The sequence below is a fragment of the Columba livia genome, chromosome 3 (genome assembly GCF_036013475.1).
Source record: "Columba livia isolate bColLiv1 breed racing homer chromosome 3, bColLiv1.pat.W.v2, whole genome shotgun sequence".
In the NCBI taxonomy this organism is placed as follows: Eukaryota; Metazoa; Chordata; class Aves; order Columbiformes; family Columbidae; genus Columba; species Columba livia.
The window spans coordinates 121,710,038-121,730,926 of NC_088604.1; the positions used below are offsets into that span (position 1 = coordinate 121,710,038).

Consider the following 20,889-nt stretch of genomic DNA (forward strand, 5'->3'; position numbering starts at 1 on the left):
GTCCTGCAGGGCTGCCGGGGTGTCCCGTCCTGGTGTTCTGTCCTGCAGGGCTGCCGGGGTGTCCCGTCCCGGTGTCCCATCCCACAGCGCTGCCGGGGTGTCCCGTCCCAGTGTCCTGTCCTGCAGGGCTGCTGGGGTGTCCCGTCCCGGTGTCCTGTCCCACAGCACTGCCGGGGTGTCCTGTCCAGGTGTTCCGTCCCGGTGTCCCATCTCAGTGTCCCGTCCCGCTGTCCCATCCTGCAGGGCTGCCGGGGTGTCCTGTCCCGGTGTCCTGTCCCACAGCACTGCCGGGGTGTCCTGTCCAGGTGTTCCGTCCCGGTGTCCCATCTCAGTGTCCCGTCCCGGTGTCCCATCCTGCAGGGCTGCCGGGGTGTCCCGTCCCGGTGTCCCGTCCCAGTGTCCCGTCCCACAGCGCTGCCGGGGTGTCCTGTCCCGGTGTTCTGTCCCCCAGGGCTGCCGGGGTGTCCCGTCCCGGTGTCCCATCCCACAGCGCTGCCGGGGTGTCCCGTCCCGGTGTCCTGTCCCACAGCGCTGCCGGAGTGTCCTGTCCCGGTGTCCTGTCCCACAGCACTGCCGGGGTGTCCTGTCCAGGTGTTCCGTCCCGGTGTCCCATCTCAGTGTCCCGTCCCGGTGTCCCATCCTGCAGGGCTGCCGGGGTGTCCCGTCCCGGTGTCCCGTCCCGGTGTCCCGTCCCACGGCACTGCCGGGGTGTCCCGTCCTGGTTTCCTGTCCCGCGGCACTGCTGGGGTGTCCCGTCCCGGTGTGCCGTCCCACAGCGCTGCTGGGGTGTCCCGTCCCGGTGTCCCGTCCTGCAGGGCTGCTGGGGTGTCCCGTCCCGGTGTCCCGTCCCGCGGCGCTGCTGGGGTGTCCTGTCCTGGTGTCCTGTCAAGCTGATATGTAAAATAAAAAAAATAGAAATTTCTGCACAAACTGGTAATGAATGATCAAGGACACCTGGAATAACCGCATGCCCAGTGACAATCTTTGGCGTGAGACAGTGAACAGGAACCTATCTTCAGTTAACTAAGCCTGAAGCTGACGCTGTTCAGGATGGCGAAGCGCAGGCGGAAATCCGTGTGTTCTTGTGGAGTCTGTGCGCTGCCGGAAGGATGAGCTATAAACTCATCTGGTGGCTGGTCTGCGGTGGGGAGGTGTTTGAGTGACCCGGGGAGCTGGCAGACCTAGCGAGAGCTGGCTTTTTAATGGATGGGGTTTAAAAACAACCTGTTCATTTGTAAATAAAACTTGCATTAAAATGCCTGTTTTATATGAATATAAAATGTCACAGAGCTCATAAATTTAGGAAAAAAAACAAGCAATCTTCCTCCATACTTTCTTATTAACAAAAGAGACTTTTTCAGCTAATTTATCCTCTGCTTTCCTTGAGGAAAAAATGCTGTTGCTCTTGGCTTTCCCTGTAGCTTTTGGGGAGGTGAAAAGACAGGTGCAATGGGAACACATGCAGTCTGTATAAATAGTTCCTTAAAACCGGTTTTGGGGAGAGCTCCCAGTTTCGGCAGCGAGGGAAGAGGAGAAGCGTGCTCCAGTAAAGCTCCCAGCGGCAGCCGTGCCTGCCGGAGCTGCAGCGCCGCGTTCCGTTGTCGCGTGTCCCTGCTGCTGGGAACGGGGCCGACGTGTCGGAGAAACGGGCCCTGTGCAAAGCTGGAGCAGGTGGAGGATAAGATTGGTGGCAGAGACAGCGGGCATTTGGTTGAGGTCGCAGCAAGTTTGTGGCAGAGTGGGAGTGGAATGTCACAGTCACATTTTCTACCATCATTGCTCTGGCTCCAGGCTCCGGCGGGCATGAGTCTTACCTTCGCTTTGCCCAGACCGGGCCGGAGGTTTGATGGCGTTTCTCTGTACGTGCTGCAGTGAGCAGCAGATTTATCTCATGCAAGGATATTTTTCTGTTCCCCTGAGCTTTGCTGCATAAAGCACTGCAGGTGACATCAGAGCTATGGGTGCTGCCCAGCACCCTCCACCAGCAGGGATGTATGGACTGACACCAGTGCCCCGGCTGGCAGCCACCGGCGCCCTGGGGTCAGCCACCGGCGCCCTGGAACAGCCACCGGCGCCATGGGACAGCCACCGGCGCCGGGTGCTCGGGCAGAGCGCGTCTGCAGGCTGCTCCTCGTGGCGGTGCCCCCGCAGCGGTCGGTGGTGACCCCAGGCAGGACCCCAGCTGGAGTCACCGAAAGCGTGAGCAGCAATGGCCGCGGTCAGCACGTTTCTGCAAGGTGCTGCCTGATCTTTCTTTGTCTTTGGGCTGGGAGCAGAGGGAGACTCAGCAGAATGCGTGCAGAAATTTCACTTTCAGATGGCAGTGGCTTTTCAGAGTTAAAATAATCCCACAGTCACATTTTCAACTGTTCTTTGTGTGATGCTGAGTGCTGTGGAGCCGCCTGACCTTCAGAGCACACCCACCTTCCCGGCCGGCAGCTGGGCCGCGTTGCGCGCACCCTCCCACCTGCCGTGCGTGCGTGCGTGCGTGCGTGCCCCCGCTGGCTGGGCGCGGGGGCCTCTCCTGCCCTCGGCGGGCTCGCGTGCTCTCTGCCGGGCTCCTGCCGGTGCGTGGAGCCCGGCGCGGCAGGACGGGGGCGGAGACGGTGGGTGCGCGGCTGTGGGCTCCTCTGGTGGGTACCTGCTGCTCTGCCCCGCTGCTCCCGGGCTGCGCGTGAGGACAGGGGTGCAGGGGCGGTGTTTGGTGATACCGTGAGCTGTTTGAGCTTGGGGTGTGTGTCTGGGCTCAGAGTCAGCCTTTACGGTGTCTGCAGGGGCCTCCAACCCGGCAGAGGAGGACTGGCTCGGACAAAGACTGTGTGGTCACTGGCGGTGCGAGAACAGGAGAACCGGCAGTTCATCCCTCCGGGCCCCGGATCCTCCTCTGAGACCAGGCCCCCCTCTCAAGTTGTGTTTACTCCTGTAGCAGAGAGTGAGAGGCCTTTGGGATGTAATTGTGTCTGGTGGTGTTGTGGGGCTGCTTTTGGTTTTTGCTGGTAGTCACATACAAGATAGTGGTAAATGGAGGAGAAAACAGCGGGGGTGTGTGGTGATAATTGACAGCTTGTTTCTGCCCGTTGGCTGCGTGCAGGAGCTCAGCTCCAGGCCTTGCTGTGTGGCTTGGTAGCAGAATGGTGGGGTGGTGTGGGCTGGCGGCGTGTCCTGGAGCCGGGGTGGCGTGTCCTGGAGCCGCGGGCGGCGTGTCCTGGAGCCGGGGTGGCGTGTCCTGGAGCCGCTCGCGTCACACAGGGCTGCTCAGGGCTGCTCACTTCTGCTGCGCCTGGGGAATCTCGGGTTTTGTTGGGTGGTTGTAGTGTTGGTTTTTGGGTGTTTTTGGGGCTGGCACTTGAGTCACTGCGTACTGATAAAACTGAAGAATCAGAAGTGCTTCTTTTGACCCAAATTGTTTTTTCTGCCCCCCTTTACATAATTTCCTGGAGAAGGGAGAAGGCTCAGAGATGGGGTACGAGATGTGTCTTCTTGAGTTCTGCCACCTGAGTAGGTTTGGAAGCAGGGACCTTCTCCTGTTTATTAAATGCCTGGACCTGGCCGTGGCCCCTGTGCCCCGCTCATGTTATACCGGTGTTAACAACGGTGGTGGATTGCCAAGCGCACTTCCTCGGCCCTTCTGCACCTTCTGTCTAGGTCAGTATGTGTGGAAATACAGCTTTGAAATCAGATGTAAGGAACAGGCTGCCTGTCAAAGCCAGGTGTGCAGGTTTTGGTCTGTGGGTTTTTTTTGTTGTCATTTGGTTTTGTTTTGTTTTGGTGGGGGTTTTTGTGGTGGTGGTGGTGGTGGTGTTTTGTTGCTGTCTTCCCAAAGGATGCTCTATTTCTGGTTTTTGCTGCTGATTTTGAAAGGAAAGCATCTCCTAACTCAGCCTACAAAGAAAGGTAATCCATTTATGAGATGCTAATGCAAGGCTGAGCTGAGCCGACGCCGTGTGGATGTTGCGCTGGGGGAGGCGTGGGAACGGGCCAGCGGGACACGCGCCCGCGGGACAGGGGCGCGGGAGGGCAGCTCGGGAGCCGTGCCCGGCTCTCACAGAGTCACAGCATGTCAGGGCTGGAGGGACCTGGAAAGCTCATGCAGTGCAATCCCCCTATGGAGCAGGAACACCCAGATGAGGTTACACAGGAAGGTGTCCAGGGGGTTGGAATGTCTGCACAGAAGGAGACTCCACAACCCCCTGGGCAGCCTGGGCCAGGCTCTGCCACCCTCACCCAAACAAGTTGCTTCTCAATTTAAGTGGAACCTCCTGTGTTCCAGTTTGCACCCATTGCCCCTTGTCCTACTGTTGGTTGTCACCGACTGGCTGTGATTTAGTGTGTATTGAAATCAAAGGAAAGGACCCTTGTTCAGTGTGCTCAGGCCCCACAGCCTTTGGCAGCTGATGTAAAGCTTCAAGTCAGCATAAGTTTTGCCTTGTAACAGGCACTTAAGGGATTGCAAGATACGGTCTGAAGCGAGAAGGCAAAGGGATGTGTTGCAGCAGATTTGTCGCCATTGTTGTGCCTGCTGTGTGGCAGCCCCGGGTGGGACCTCAGCGGCGCCGGTGGAGGGGCCGTGGGAGCCGGAGCAGGTCTGGACACTGGCCGTTCCTCTCGCTGAGCTGCCTCCACGTGGTGTTGTGGAAGGGCTGGTGGGATTGCAGCCCGTGCACGTAGGGCAGCATCAAGCTGCCCCTGACTGTGCCAGGCGCCCGCGCCAGCATGTGGGGGAACACAGACCCCACTGAATTGTCATAAAATGTCCTCGTTAGCAAGGTTACAATCTTGGTACGTCTGTGTTTTCACAGGGAAATCCTTGGAAGGCCAGACCTTTGGAGAAAGCATCTCCTTGCATCTCAGCCTGTGTTTTCTGTTGCTCTGAGCCGAGTGTGTTCGAGAGCGGAGATAGCCGGGTGGGGGTCTGGGGCCAGCGGGCTGCGGGTGCTGCTGTGGGGCGGCTGCCCCCCAGACCCGGGTACCGGAGCACAGCCCTCCCTGCTGTCAGGCACCGCCGGCCCGGCAGGTTCGGCTGCGGGCCCGTGCTGCTCCTGGTTACGCTCATTTGTGTGAATGCTGAATGTGGCCTTTATAAACACTTCTATTGCCAAATTAAGCTTTTCTCCTTCCAGTCACCTCAGATGACTTTCTTTTCTGCCCCTCGCTTGGGAACGTTTGTGGTCTGACAGGCGCTGGAGGGCGAGCAGGCGGGGTCGTGCAGGGGGGGCAGGAGGGGTCGTGCAGGGGGGCAGGAGGGGTCGTGCAGGGGGGGCAGGAGGGGTCGTGCAGGGGGGGCAGGAGGGGTCGTGCAGGGGGACAGGAGGGGTCGTGCAGGGGGGCAGGTGGGGTCGTGCAGGGGGGGGCAGGAGGGGTCGTGCAGGGGGGGCAGGCGGGGTCGTGCAGGGGGGGGCAGGCGGGGTCGTGCAGGGGGGGCAGGCGGGGTCGTGCAGGGGGGGCAGGCGGGATCGTGCAGGGGGGGCAGGAGGGGTCGTGCAGGGGGACAGGTGGGGTTGTGCAGCACGGTGGGTTGTGCAGCAGGCGGGGTTGTGCAGCACGGTGGGTTGTGAGGGGGACAGGAGGGGTTGTGCAGCAGGAGGGGTTGTGCAACATGGCGGGTTGTGCAGCAGGAGGGGTCGTGCAGTACGGCGGGGCCGTGTCAGCCCTCGTGTCTGTCCTGTCCTCCGTGCAGTGACACACAGCCAAGCACCGGCTGCTGGGACACGAGCCCCTCCGCTCCAAAAACTGCTTGTGTGTGGAACTGAAACTGCTGAGCTCGGGTTGCCAGGGTGTGTTTGCTGTTACAGGACAGGCTGATGTTGCACCATCGCATGTGCTCCTTCTGAGAAACCCCTTGTGTGAGTTTCACTCGCAGTTTCAGCTCTTACCTGTGCTCATGGACTAAACAAACAGCAAACCGTCTCTGAAGTTTGTAAAGCAAAGCAGGTGCAAAGTGCTTGAAGTTTCCAATGATGATTCTTAGTTTACCAAGCTAAACACTCTGTTGTGTAAGCATGTGCAAAATCCAGCAGGGGTTCGCTGGTACTTCACAGCAGTGAAAGGCCTACAGAAGTAATCAGTTTATTTGTTGTTGTGTGTGGTGGTTGGTTTGGTTGGGTTGTTTTGGTGCTGTTGTTTGTTCTTTCTGAAGCAGAGCGGTGGGTGATTCTCCAGTTCTAAACTGACTGAAGCTTACAAGTTCTCATGAAGGCACAGGTGCTTTTGTATGAGCCTGTGAAGCTGTGGAGGGGCGGCCCTGGCTCCTGGCGTTTTTGGGACTAACGGGGCTGTGGAACTAATGGCACCGTACCTTTCCAGTGGGGTTACAAACACCGCTGTTTCTAACCCAGGGGCACGAGGTTTGAAACACAAATGTTTTGGCTGCTTCGAGCATTCAGGAACGGAATCACAAGCTGCCTTCCTGTGCAGTCTCATATATCTAGTGCTCTTTCCCTTTAGGTTACGATGCCCTGAGCTATTCTGTGGGAAGTGATGACAAATGGAGCGGAAGACAGCTGCTGCAAGCGAGCGAGGAGAACACGACTGGCGTCCCGGCGAGCGGGGGGCAGCCCTACGTCAGGAATTGCACTGAACCAGGTAGGAATGGCAGTCGCTTACAGATGCTCAGTCTCACAGCTGGCTTTCCCACCTCCAGATATCTGTATTGGTATCACCTTCTCTGCCGACAACTTGTACTTAGTAATGTTTAAGTCTGTAAGCATGCTTCTTGTCTTCCCGGTATGTGTGCACCGTATGGGTGTTGCGGACTCCCGCAGCAGCTAGCGTTAAGAGGAGGACGTGCTGCCTGCGAGAGTACGAGACGATGTTTAATATGCGCTGGTAGCCAAGTGCTGAGATCATAAGCAGCTTGTCTTCTGCGGTTCTTGTCTAAACATTGCGTGCGGTTCTAGCGGTGGGATGTACACAATGAAGACGTGTGCTGGTAGGGTTGCTGTCTGAGAAATTAGCAGGTAGTCGTATGTTCAGCACCAGTCCTTCCACCAGCAGTGGACCCACAGAAACCTGGTCTTCTGTAGCGTGAGGCTGGGCTGATCTGCTGACGAGAAATAGGCCTCGGTTCATAAAGGAGCCTTTTCCTCGGGGGGGACCCCAGCAGGGTCCTCCTCATCTCCTCGACTCCTGTTTTTGTGAAACTCTGAGGACCTCAGTGTCGCTGAAGCTCTGCGGCTCTGTCGCGTGCCGCTGCGGTCGGCTGGCGCGTTCAGGAGCTGCGGGGAGGCGGCACGGCGCCGGTGTGGGTGTGCTCCTCCGCTCTCCTGCGGCCAGGGGCACGAGCCCATGTGCTCTTTGAACCTGCCTTCCCCGAGCCCTCCGGCGCCTTTGGTCAGTCTCTGGTTCCGAAAGAACCCGCCGTTGTTTAGAGGGGCACTTTCCTGTCCCTTAAGTAAAAGGACAAATCACCTGGAGCCCTGGACAAAACACTTTCCATGGATGGCAGAAAAAAGAGCAAGACAGTGAATCTTCAGTTTGCATCCAATTGATTGCACCGTTTATATTTCTGCCTAAGTAGAAGTCATCATAATACATCACTGTTAAAAGAGAAGGCTTTATCAGCCGTTCAGTGCTGTATTTTTTATTTTCACGGCAGAGCATGGATGTCGTTTCCACAAAGTTCAGGGAGGGGAGGGGAAAGGTGTTTCTCTGTTCCTCAGGACTAACAGGGGTTGTGCGGCCCAAGAGAAATTCTAACAGAGTTCTTGTTGCGCTTCTCTGTCTCTAATCTTTCGTGCACGGTAATCCTTAATAACCTTTCTGGACAGATGGATGATTATACTCTTTTTTAGGCAGCAAAAACCAGTACAGAAGTTCTTCTTAATCGATTTTTTTACTGGTTTGCCTGTCTCCTGTATAGTGCAGATCCAGTCTTACAGCCTACCGGCAGTAACCTTCCTTCCCCGGCAGCACCGTTGGTAACCTTCCTTCCCCGGCAGCACCGTCGGTAACCTTCCTTCCCCGGCAGCACCGTTGGTAACCTTCCTTCCCCGGCAGCACCGTTGGTAACCTTCCTTCCCCGGCAGCACCGTTGGTAACCTTCCTTCCCCGGCAGCACCGTCGGTAACCTTCCTTCCCCGGCAGCACCGTCGGTAACCTTCCTTCCCCGGCAGCACCGTCGGTAACCTTCCTTCCCCGGCAGCACCGTCGGTAACCTTCCTTCCCCGGCAGCACCGTCGGTAACCTTCCTTCCCCGGCAGCACCGTCGGTAACCTTCCTTCCCCGGCAGCACCTGCCGTCTCGCCATTGCAGCTGCTTCTGCTGCCTTCACCAAACAAAGTGGCCTATTGGAAATAGGGGATTGTCATTTGTGATGTGTGTGTTTTCTCCCCCTTTTCCAGAAGATACACAATGTACTCGGTAGTTACTGGTTTAATGTTGAGGAGAGAGAAACTAGAAATAACTTAGGTGAATTACTGTTTTTTCTCTGAATTATCGTGACATCACAACAGAATACGTTCTGTAATAGCAAACTGATTAAAGGTACTGCAGAAGAGAAAGTAAAAGTAAGCAAGTTGAGGTCCTGCGTGTTGTTTGGTGGATTTCATTTGGACCACTATCATGGTGTAAATGTAAGTCACTAATGCCAGGCAGGATGGCAGTCAGGAACATTTGGATTGCCTTGGTTTGAACGGGAGCAGGGGTCTCTGTGAAAGGTTTCTGTCGACTTCAGTAGAACGTACGTGCAGAATGCTTCAGTCTGGTAGAAGAGACGCTGTGAACAGCATTGGTATGTCATCTCGTTCTGGGTGTCCTCTGTGCTGTACGTGGTAACACAACACGAGAGAGCAAAGTGCTAGTTATGTGTTGGGAAGCAGTTCAGAACTTCCCGTTTTCCCTGAGCTCAGAGCGGTGCCGGTTTCTGAACCAGCACAAAACGGCCGCCAGCGCGCAGCGCCCCGTGCTGTGGCCCGTGCGCAGCCGGGCTGCTGGCCCGTGCGGCCACCAGGTCAGCGCTGGCCTGTGGGTGCAGCTGCACGAGACCGGGGCCGTTCGGCTGAAACCCTGACGTTGCTGAGCATCATTCCTGGTGGCGCAGAACCTGCCCGCGGGTGTCTTGTCCCTGGGAACCAGCAGACCGTAAAGCTCCTTTGCATCGCCGCGGGACACGCACTTCGCGTGTTCGGCCTTCGGGTGCTTCTGCTGGTGGCAAAGTGCTGCCTCAAAAGACCATGTGGTTTTTTTCTCCTGCTTACTTCCAAAATTAAGTTGTACGAACACCTACAGCCAGGCAAAAGCGAGTGCTTAAAAGAGCAGTTTCACCTCATCAGTTGGGAGGGAAATAAAATGCCTCATTTTGAAGTGTTTTGTGGTTTTTTGCAGGGCTTGGTGTTTGTGGTTGGTCGGCAGTTAGCACGTAACAACGTGCTAAGGAAAGATCTCCTTTCTTTGACTGCACGTGTGTTTTCAGGCTCATTTGAAAGCTTGGCATGACATTTGCGAACTGCTATGTTTGTGTTCTAATGGTTTATCCAGTGAGCTATCTAGTAGCATTTTATCATCAGAACTGCTGCAAATAGTGGGGCTTGTGCTCACTTCTCCTTGGAAACATGCACACTAGAAATCTGAAAGGAGTGAAACAGAATCCAGCCCAAAGACCTTTTTTTTGGATTTTGTTTGTGCCTCTGTAGTTTTTCACTCTGCAGCCGTTGCCATTGGAGGGACAGTGTGGTCGATTGGAGCAGTTCCCTGTGAGATGCGCGGCCGGTTGTGTCTGCGCGTCCCCGACGCAGCGATTCCGGGGCGTCCCCAACGCAGCGATTCCGGGGTGTCCCCGACGCATGGATTCCGGGGCGTCCCTGCGCCCGCGGTGTGGCGTTTGGAGATAGACACCGCAGGTTAGCCGTGGGGCCTGCACCTCGGTTTGTGCTGGAGAAGTTCAGAGAAACTTGCTGTTTGTCGCTGGTCACGAAGCGACAAGCTCAGGGCCCGCGCCAGGTGGGACATGCCGTGGGCGAGCGGTGGAGCCGCGGGGCCGCGGCCGGTCCCGTGCCGCCCTCCTCGCGCTCGCTGCGCCGACGCGTCTGCGCTGCCCCGTGTTCCTGCGGCGCTGCCGCTCCCCGGGCGCCTGCCGCCGAAAGGCCGCACATAAAATAACAGCCCTGCGTAAGTGTGCCGTTCTAAAGTAATTATCAGTAATAGCAGGAAATTCGTGATTACTGCAGAAACTAAAAGATCTTGGTATATTCATTTAGACCCTCAGGCACAAAAGTGTTTAATTTAAGCAGCCAAAGATGGTTTAATGCAATTATTTCTTACATTTCCTCCTCTTATTTCAAAAGCAACTTTCTCTTTTATCCGTATTTCTCCCGTGAGTCATAGACTATGATATTGTAATTTGTAGTGCTTGGCCGCAAAGTAGGTAACTGTTCGCTTATGCTCATTACCGTTTCTTTAGAGCCCTTTTTGTGCTGAACCACAAACCGTACCCACAAGCCCCAGACACATCAGGCGAACCTGTGCTTTCGGGTCTCTTTCCCGGTGGGTGTTTTGTCCCCTGTGTCCTGCGTTCCCAGGCAGTGCGTTGCCACCAGCACCGCGGGTCTCTCGGGGAGCAGCGGGTGACCGTGTGCTGGGGATGGGTGCTGGTGTCCAGTATCGCAGAGATCCGAGGAATTCCAGTTTTGAGGACTCCGGTGTGCTGTCATTCACTTTATTTTTCCCGCTCGGTGCGTTGCCAGGGAGGGTTGTCATTTGTCCCATCCCGACAGGCTCTGCGGTGCCGGAGCAAAGGCGTCCCCAGGGCACGGTGTCTCTGGTTACAGCGCAGAGCATCGCGTCTGGCGCGTGGGGAGCAGCGCAGAGAGGCTTCGGCAGTGCCAAACCTAAAGCATATGCAAACCGTGATGTTGGGGTTCAAACGTCCGAGATAAAAGCAGGACCCATGCTTGTTCCCGCCAGGTGTGTGTGCTGGCTGGGAGTTCCCGTTTCCTGCAGTCAGGCAGGAGAGATGTTCTCTTGGTGGGAGCGAGAGCGAGCCCTGGGTTTGTGTTTGGGAGAGTTCTTCCTTGCTGAGCCCGCCTGCTCCGTTTGTTACAAATTCGGTGAATTATTTTCTTGTTCACCCGTGTTTGCCCTGGGCCACACACAAATGCGTTAAGTGCCGGCTGTTTCAGTGTTGATTTGAAAACGGGTGCACCCGCTTGCTCACCTGTCATTATGGCTGCGGTTTTTTCAGGCCGTGGGTTTTTTGTTTTGTTCTGTTGTTTGGCAGCTAGAATTAGTTTCTGGAGCCAAGTTCAGATTCACGTGAAGTCGGGTTAGCGGAGGCAGGTGCACAGCACGTCTCTGCTGCTCGCAAGCCTCCCATCCCGTGTTTCAGGTAGGACAGGCCTTGTTGGACACAGGAGAGATGACTCATGTTCTTGTTAGCCTGTGACGGAGAAGTCGACCTGTGAAAGCTGTAAGAAGCTGCAAGGGATGCTTAAAGATAACTTGCAGATGGTGGGAAATACTCTGCGCTGGCCCTGCACACACGTGCATGCGGTGCTCGTTTGCTGCGGTGTCAGAGCAATTACCCTCTCGCTGGGACTTGGCACCGCGAAGCTCCTTGCTCTGGCGCTGCTTCGTGACTTGGTTTTGTGGCTTTATTCATAATCACGTTCAGCGCTCTGGAGCTGGAGCCGGGTGCAGCGTGTCCAGCGGTGCTGTGCTGTGCGCCCTCCGGTTCGCTTTCTGGGCTGCGTTGTGCAGGGCGTGCAGGGTCCCTCCGAAATAAGAGGTGGCCACAAGTACTTTCTGTAGGACTTTTCAGTCGTCTAAGGGGGTAACAGCCCAAGTGTCACCGAGTTACACTGGCGTATAGGCAAGCAGGTTCCTTGGCAGCAGGCGCTCGGAGTCAGGACCTGGTGTGTGCTTGCACACGGCTGTACCTGGAGCACACGGCTGTACCTGGAGCACACGGCTGTACCTGGAGCACACGGCTGTACCTGGAGCACACGCCGAAGAACAGTTGATTTGTACTGCTTACTAAAACCTCTGAACTCATCTCCAGAATCATGCCCTTACTTGGAAAATAGGGCCCTCTGTCCACACACAGGAGGCCAATAGCATTCTTTTTGCCGAAATTTACCAGTGTTCCCATGTGCTAATGTGTTCGACTCTGGGAGATGGAGCTTTAGGGAGAAAAGGAATGCAAGCTCTGTGATTAAAATCAAGAGGTGGCAGAGCTATTTCCCAGCTATTTTCCAGCAGGACCGTGGCGGGTTTTTGGGCTGGGAGGGAGCATTGTGGTGCCGTGCGGTGACACCGGTGGCGCGGAGGGGCTGTGCCGTGAAAAGCGGGCTGTAAGGGGTTATTGCCAGCTCAAACCTGTGCGTTGCAGGTGGCCGTGTCCGTGATACTTGCCAAACCATCGTTCTGACCAGACGAGCGGCGCTCGCTCAGCAGACACCAAGCTGCTCGGCGCAGCGTGGCCTCGGGCTTTGCCGAGGTACAAATCACGGCTCGCAGCCGTAATAAAGGAAATGTGCACCAGATGTACATGTTCTAGACTGGCCGCATACCAGAATAGTTTGGGGTTTTGTACATACTTGAATTATTCTTCTGTCATGGTGAATGCAAATTGTCCACTTAAACACTTAAAAATGTATTTCTGCATTTTTGTAAAATGCTGCAGTTCTCCGCAGCATCCTATTTCCACCAAGCTCCTCTGTTGTGTACGTCCCGCGGCGTTTCCCAGCGCCAGTGACAGCTGGCTTGGGGCGCTGCGGGGCTCGGAGCAGACGCGGGTTGTCGCGGGGCTGCAGGAGCGCACACGCGCGCACACACACACACACGCACCTGGGGAGCAGGACTTCTGCATAGTTCAAATTGTGTGTCCTGGCTCTCGGCGGCGGAGAGGTTAGCTTGTCCGCCAGTGGCAAGCCCTGGGCGGGTGTCGGTGGGTGAGTCCGGCAGGCTCTTGCATCGAGTGGTGGTTTGTCTCGATGACACCAGGTTTCCAGCGCTCATTTGTGCAGGTAGGACAGAGCCAGGTCCCTTGTGCAAAACTGGAGCAAGGCAGGTTTTCTGTAGGACTGTAACGGGTATTCTGGGTTGCCGCATTGTTTTCCCCGTAAGGCCTTCCACAATAGAAACCTATAGATGTTGTCCTGTTTTAAAGTCTCTTTTTGCTGCCAGAAGGGTCGAGGGAGCATGCTTGATAATGAAGAAAATCAGGGCAAATGGTTATGAGCACATGCTTTAAATTTCAATGTGTCTGTGGCATTTTGCAGATTGAACGTGGATGTGTAAACGAGGGCCTCAAGCCTTAATTTAAATTGCTGTGCCTTCGGGGGTGGAAGCTGATGTAACTCCAAACTCTGTCCAAGGACAAGTTTTTATTAGAGTTTCTGGTTTAAATTTGTTATTTTTGAGCTATTACTCTAAAAGAAGAGAAATAACATCTGGCTCCATGTTACAAACTGGATTTTTGTTGCTTGTTTTTTCAGTTCTTGCCAGTAGTAAGTATTTAAAAATCAGAGGTCCAGATTTTCCACTGATGTAAATTATTACTAGATCCATCGCCTTCATTGAGCTCATGCTAGTTTTAAATGACGGAGAATCTAATACAACATCCTAAGTCAAGAATTAATACAGTCAGGATGGAGTCTTTATCATCTGTCATTTGCATTTTAAGCGGTGTTTAATTGTATAGTTTTTATACACAGACACGTGCATAAACTCACTTATGCATGCACAGAATAATGGCTTGATATCTCAGTGCTGAAGCAGTTTAATTTAGTGCACAGCAGTGGGTAACATAAAGGTATTTAATTAAAATGGATTTTTTTCATGGACTGCATGCAGAATTTTCCAGATTAGATACTGCTTACCCAGAAGTGCAAGTTCTGTGTTGTTTTTCCACGCCGTCCCTGTCGGAGGGTGAGATGAGGGGCTTTGGCAGCGCGGGCGGCTCCGTCGCTGGGGCGGCGAGTGAGCGGGTGCTCGGGCAGGGCTGGCTTTGCTCCGGGCTCTCCAGAAGCATCGGCTTCGATGGGACCGAGGTGCTTTGTGCCTGGTCTGGTAAAGCCCCACGGAAAACCGCGGGTGCTGCTCTGCCAGCCGCAGCGGTGCGGTCTGAGGTCGGGGTAGCAGAGGTGAGGCGGCCGATGGCCCGGGCTGGCTGACCAGCCAGGGCAGCCGCGCTCTGCTGGCTCAGTCCGCGCTGCTCTGCCCCGAGGCCTCGGCCGCAGCAGGTGGCAGCAGGACCCTTGCCAGGCAGCCGAAATCTCGCTTGGCCGGCTGATGTTACACATACAGAACTGTCTGCAAAAGCAGGGCGAGCTCTGGGCAAGACCAAATGATAACAAGAAAGAACGCCAGCTGCCTCGGCCCTTCAAACGAGGCAGGCGTCCGTGCGTCCCGTGGTCACCGCATGGTTGTGGCGTTGGTCACGGTGTGTGACATGGAAAGCTGCTCTGTCCTTCAGGTTTGCTCACCCAAAGTTAATGAGGAGTTCTCAGACTTGTTTTTGTTTCCATCCCAAATGTAGGGATTTTAGAATATTGTCAAATATCATGAATTTCCAGGGCAATGCCCAGTATCTTTTAAAGGCCAGAAGATACAGGTGCTCCTGTGAGAAGAGCAGCGGCTGCGGGGGAGCTGTGCCCCCAGCGCGCTCCACGAGCCGTCCGCTGCTTCCCGTCGGGTCAGGCCTCCTCCCGCCCCACGCGCGGCCTCCGTCCGGTCCTGTCACTGTGCACCGCCGCAGCTTCCTGTCCCCTTCCTTTTATTGATTTGTATGTGTATATGCATAGATAAAAAAAGAGCAGCTGTGACCGGTACATGTGTACCCAGAGACACGCCTGACGCGCAGCCCGCTGAGCGCAGCAGCGGTGTGAACCCAGGCTTCTGGTGATGCACGGGCCGGTGCTGGCGGGCGAATGACCGCTTCTGATGAGCACTCATTAATACTCTCAGAAGAAACTGACTGGAGAGTTAGCTTCTGTGCTGCTGACGGTGACCTCAGGTGACCCGAGCGCTGTGCTGCTCTGTCCTTGTGCAGCTCGGCAAGCTCGGTGCCCGGCCCGGTGACATTACCTGCTGGAGCATCCTGGTAATTACCCACCACACCAGCCTTGGCTCCTGAAGGGCTGTGATTAGTCATCAGCCAGAGGTGTCTTCCCATCTCTTAATTGATGGAGAGGAAAAGGGAAGGAGGAGGTGATAATTGCTTTGTGTTAAAACAGGGATAATTACTGCTATAGAATTCCGCTAGAAAACAAAGCAGTGATTAATTATGAATCGTCACAGCGATGCGGGTGGGCGGAGCTGGGTTAGGCGGGTGGCTGAGGAGCAGTCGGGTCTCTGAGCGCCGTGCTTTGCGCAGGCTGTGTGGATGGCTCCCGCAGGAGATGCGGTGCTGAGCCTGTGGCTCCACAGAACCTGGCCGCAGGCTCCGTGCCTGGGGGACCCTGCCCATGCTCCTGTAAGACGTGGCCTTGTCCGTGTGGCGCAACAGGGTCAGCACGTCTGAAGAAGCGCCCTGTCGTGGGAAGAGGGGGCTGGTCAGGCTGAAAGTCCGTTTGAAACTGTCTTCTGGCTCCATCTGTGTCCAGTGCCGCGATCATGGGGACAAACGCAAGAGAAGTGCATGATGTTTTTACCACTGGATTTGGGCCAGTGGACTGGGTGGCACTTCCCTGATGCGCGCTCACGTCTCCCAGTAATTTGCAGCGTAAGGAGCCCGTGTCTGGGTTCTTCGTATAAAATAAGCTCTTCATGCCTTATTTTCTCTGAGAATCTGAGTGCTCTCTGACCCTGAGCGAGCCTTTGGCACCCGCAGCCGGTGTGGCCAGAGCTTCGCTGCCGAGCTGTGCCGGTTCGAGGACGTGTCAGCGGCGGGGGAAGAGGGAAGGACTAGACAAGCTTGGTGAGGGGGAACATGAGCTAGCAGAGGTGATCTCGGCAGGCAGGGCTCTCTGGAAGAGGCTGCTGCGGGAGGGATGCAGGGATGCACAGCCCTCCTGTAGCCATGGCAACGCGGGGATGCAGTGGTAACTACTGGCATCCCCAGACCCAGAGGTGTGGAAGAGAGGCGGAAATGAGTGTGGTTTCAAGGCCGGGCGATGGACTAACCCAGAGTAATCCAGGTGAAGCAGGCAGACACAAGTAAGACAGCATTACTGGTGGTGGGAGCTGATGGTTCACTCTGGCGTGCCTTGGCATGCCCCCACCTGGACACGCAGGCCAGCTTGACGGACACCTGGTACCAGGCTCCCCTGGCTGGGAAGTGTTCTCTCTTGTTGCTTCTTTCTCAGACTTATTGAACTCCTCCTTGAAAGTGCCCACGGGCAGTTTCACAATCCCTGTTGTGCAGCCAAGGCTTTTGGCACCGGTCTTCCCGGTTGGGATGGGGCGGTGGGGCCGGGTTTGTCTCCGCCACTCTCACAGCAGCAGGCTGAGGCCAGGTCTGGCAGGCCGTGCCACAGCGGCACCGGGTCCGCAAACACTCCGGGAGCTCCCCCGAAGCTGGGGGGTGGGCAGGGAATCGGCAAGGGAAGCTCAGAGGAGCAGTCGATAAGGGAGCGCAGATGAATGCTGCCACATAAACTACGTCTTGAAGTGTGAGTGTCGAACACCTACAGAGCCTGAGGCTCCCGTGGGTAATACTGAGCCTCCTCCTTTCCCCATTCCAGTCTTGGTAACCAGGATTATGGGTTTAATGAGGATGCAGGAGCTGACAAATACTTGGACTGGGCGATGGAAAGTTCCACTGAGCCACCACCGCTCATGTACTGGGGCGAAGCCGGCAATGTGGGAATCAAGCTGTTCCTGCAGCCTCCATGCTTGAGTTGATTTTATGTTTTACTTGCACTTGGGTTCCTCCTTTGGACATCTTTCCCCAGTCCCTTTTTCTTAAAAAAAACAACATCGTAATGAAGCTGTTGTGAAAACCAGCACATATGCCGTGCCTCCGCTGCGTCCATGCTGGGTGCGTTTGGATGGCATCCTTGTCTCCCGGGAAAGACTTGCAGGGATATTTCAGTTATCTTCAGCACACAATTAATGAACGGGTTAGCACGCAGGAAGGCGAGAGAGGACACAGCTATCCATGGCTGAGTTCTGCGGATAAGTCGTTACTGGTAACCTGCTGTGCCAGGTTTCCTCGGGGCTGGTTGGCGGTGGGTTGGTGGGTGCCTTGCCAGGCACCGCGCGGCAGCAGCGCCCGTCGCGTTTCCTCCGGAGAGCCAGCTGAACCGCTGTGCCCGGCAAAGATGAGATTGACGTGCCCGGGCAAATCTTTCCTTGTAGGAAATTCCCCACTGTTTAGAGTCTATAAATCAGAATCAGATGGCCATTTAAGGGAGTGTGCTGTCATACAGTGTTTCCCATCCTATTTTGATTTAGCAGATCCTTGACATGTTCCCAGCGGAGGTGCAGACTTGCCTGCAGCAAATCCAGCTGGAAAAAGGAAAAGCCTGGCTGTGCTTTGGCTCCTTTCCCAGCCCAGTAAAGCGGGCCGGGGTCCCACCGAGCCCTCCCCAGCCGGCTGATGCGCGGGTGCAGCGGGGGCCCGGGGGTCTGCGAGGGATGGGCCACCACGCCGTCCCCTGGGGCCACCGCAGTGTCCCCTCGGCGCACACAGGGCGCTGCAGAGCCCCGCAGCAGCTGGGCCGAGCGGAGGGGCGGCAGGGTTACAGCGTGGTCTCTTGACTAATTCCAGAGAGATATTTGACAGCAGATCACACTTAATTTACTGCCTTAGTTTTCTGCTCCCACATGAGTAGTGGAAGAAACACGTCCTTTGCAGTTTATCTGCAAAACTTTGAGAGATGTGTGAACTGTTAAAGTGATGTTGCTGAGAGTGATGAGACGTACAGAAGATTTAAATAAATCAGAGGTCTGTGCCTGGTGCTTTGAAGGTAATAGGCTGTGCTCCTCGCTGACTGTGTTACTCGGTGTTGATTGCTCTGTACGTTGGAGAAGAGAGAGGTTACGCAGCACACAGCACATGGATGGAAGGACGGGCCGTGGAGGCTCGGGAATGGTTTGGGGTGACGTTGCCTGTCTGATGGGCTTTGCTGTGCAGCTCAATGTCTGGGGTGCTCGGGCCTGTAAAAAAGGGGTCAGCTGAGATTCAGGGTGAACAAAAGCCGATGGAAGGCGTAGCGCCTGCTCCCCGCGGGACCTCAGGTGTGACTGTCAGTGCAGATCCATCTGCAGCGCTTGATCTGCTCGGCGGCCCGCACGAGGTGGCTGACGCGGGCACACAAACGTACCGGGATGCTGGCGGTGTCTGTGAGCTGTTCCTGCAGGGGCGAAAATGCTTACAGAAGACTTCCAATATTTCCCTCCGTTGCCTTCACCTTTTCCCCTTTTCCCTCCCTCCAAAGAGCTTTTCCTTGCTCCCACGTGCGTGTGTTGGTGCGGGCTCTGGAGGCAGGGACGAGGACGGCTCCATCGCGGGTTTGGGCAGGAACGCGTTGCCTGCAGCGCTGGCTGCAGCTGACCGCTTTGGAGCAGCGTTAAATCCTGAAGCAATTACATGTATCAGCAGAGTGGGGTTTTTCTTTTCCTTTTGTGGGATACTTCGCCAGCTGTTGTTTATGGAAAAGAAAAATCTAAATCCTTTTTATGAGAACTGTTTTTAGGTTTCTTTGTGTTTGGGCTGGTTCATACATTATGCATTAGCACGGAAAGGCAAAATATTTATTTATCAGCATGAATATTTAGAGAGAGAAGAAGGAGGCATCAGTGAAAAGCGTATGTGGATAGGTTAGCCAGAGATCCAGAAGAACGTTACCAGTGTTAGCAGAAATTACCGGGACCAACAGCAGCTGGGTGCTTCCTCTGCTGCGGGAGGAACTGGCTTCGTGGAGCCCAAAGGGAGAGGGGAGATGGCGAATGTCTTGTAGCGGGTTGACCGTGTGCGGAGGAAGCCAAGCAGGAGCGAGCTTTCTGTGCTGATGTCTGCCGAACGATTTTTTTGAGATACGTCTTTTGTGAAACCCTGTTCTGAGAAATACACAGTTCTTTATTGCAGTCCCTTTTATTTTTGCTTGCAATGAAAGAATTTTGATTGGAGCTCTTGGTAAGCAGCGTGTCATTGTTTTGTACCAGGCATGCTGTAGCAATAATGCTGCTATAGAAGGAGGCCCCAGACTCGGAGAAGTTAATTATACTGCTTGCTGACTGCAAAAAATACCACCAAATAATAGTTTCTGAGAGCCACGCTATCTCAGGAACAAAGGGTGTAAGTTGGTTGGAGCATGGCAGAAAATAAACCATGCAGGGGAAAAGAAGTCCTTACAGTTCAGAACATCCGCTTTGAGATGGTGGTTGTTGAGTGGTGACTTGTCCTGGAGCGGGTCAGTGCTCAGCCCGTGATGGAGCTGCCCCGGGACGTGGCGATGGAGCGATGGAGCTGGCGACAGAGTGGCCTCGAGAGGTGGCGATGGAGTGATGGAGCTGCCCCGGGAGGTGGTGATGGAGCTGCCCTAGGAGGTGGTGATGGAGTGATGGAGCCGGCACGGGAGGTGGCCATGGAGCCGCCCTGGGAGGTGGCAATGGAGCTGCTGTGGGAGGTGGCGATGGAGTGATAGAGCGGCCCCGGGAGGTGGTGCTGGAGCGGCCCCGGGAGGTGGCGATGGAGTGATGGAACTGCCCCGGGAGGTGGCAGTGGAGTGATGGAGCTGCCCCGGGAGGTGGCGGTGGAGCGGCCCTGGAGGTGGTGCTGGAGCCTCCCCGGAGGTGGCGCGGGGCTGGCGGGGCAGCTCACCCTGCGCTGTCCTCCGAGCAGCCCAGCAAAACCAGTGGCCTCGCTCCGGGTGCCCAGAGAAAAGACCGGACGAAACCAGAAGACTTGGCTGGAAATGATAACGTGATGTAGAATGAAATACAGCCACCAGCAAGCAAACCACGCCACCAAACCTGTGAGCAGTGTTTCAAGATGACATGCGTTAAACAGATAAGTTGCAAACCTTCCCGAGCAGACTGGCTGTGGAAATGAGGCCTGACCTTTAGAAGCTGCGGAACAACACAACGTCCCGTTCCCTGGAAATGCTGCAAGAACGTGCATAGTAAACAGTGATAAATAAAGGGTGGCACAGGCTGAGATTGTTTTCAAGGTTTCGAGGCTCTGCCGGAGCGCTGGCACCAAAAAGCCTGGTTGCTGTGGGGCCGGTCGGCGTGTTTGCGGAGGGCGGGAGGTGGAAGCAGAGCAGCCGTGCGTGCCCCTGGGCAGGGAACGGTACGAGCGCCTGCAGAGCTGTATTGGTCTGCTGGGGAACACGGCGGGCGACACAAGCAAAACCACCCTGGGCTTTTTGCCCCAGTGGAAAATAGTGTTTTTCAGTTCTTTGGGGAGGACTCAAGCGAATTGTGTCATGGTCAAAAGCGACAAGCCAGAATTCGGAAGGGCTCACGATTGTGCCTCCAGAGAGTGTCACTTGACCCACAGCATGTCCTGAAATAGTAATGTTTTGATAGTGCTTTCCGGGTAACTAAGCTGGAACATGTGTGTAATTCTCAAAATCATGAATGCCGAAAAAGGGAATCCATGCTAAGCTAAAAAATGTGGACTCATCATTTAATTTGAGTGTTACCATTGTAATTTGGTTTTGCTGCATTGTGCTATGGGCTTTTGGCAGGGCTTTCATGGGAGATGTGAAAGCAGCAGTCCGTTTAGCAAGATGGTTTCCTCGAGCCTTTTTGAGACCGTTCTCTTAGTTTTACCCAGGTGTATGTGATGGCATACTGCAAAAATCCCGGGTTGGGCTCCCCAGCCTCCCAGCGGAAAGTGCTCCGGAGGGCAGAGGCGAAGTGGGAGCGACGAGACGGGCACGTTTCCCCGCGAGGGGGGCGACCGTGTGTCAGGATGGCGTCAGGCGCCGTCCCCAGCGCTGTGCTGTGGTGCTGTTGCTCGCGCTGAGCCCGGCTCTGCCGGGACAGGACAGCAGCCCCGCC

General features: G+C 55.4%; 1 protein-coding gene across 22 annotated transcripts in view; it reads left to right on the plus strand.

The window, feature by feature from the left end:
- The window catches only part of LOC102089333 (sodium/potassium/calcium exchanger 3), a 208,563-nt gene that overhangs the window by 13,515 nt on the left and 174,159 nt on the right, over positions 1-20,889 (plus strand). For 20 of the 22 annotated variants that reach the window (XM_065059513.1, XM_065059501.1, XM_065059490.1 and 17 more), the window contains exon 2: positions 6,445-6,582. In XM_065059513.1, the coding sequence (XP_064915585.1) occupies positions 6,445-6,582 (138 nt within the window). Of the gene's footprint in view, positions 1-2,365; positions 2,634-6,444; positions 6,583-20,889 lie in introns of those variants that run through there. The other 2 variants (XM_065059503.1, XM_065059504.1) reach the window with 2 other exon arrangements.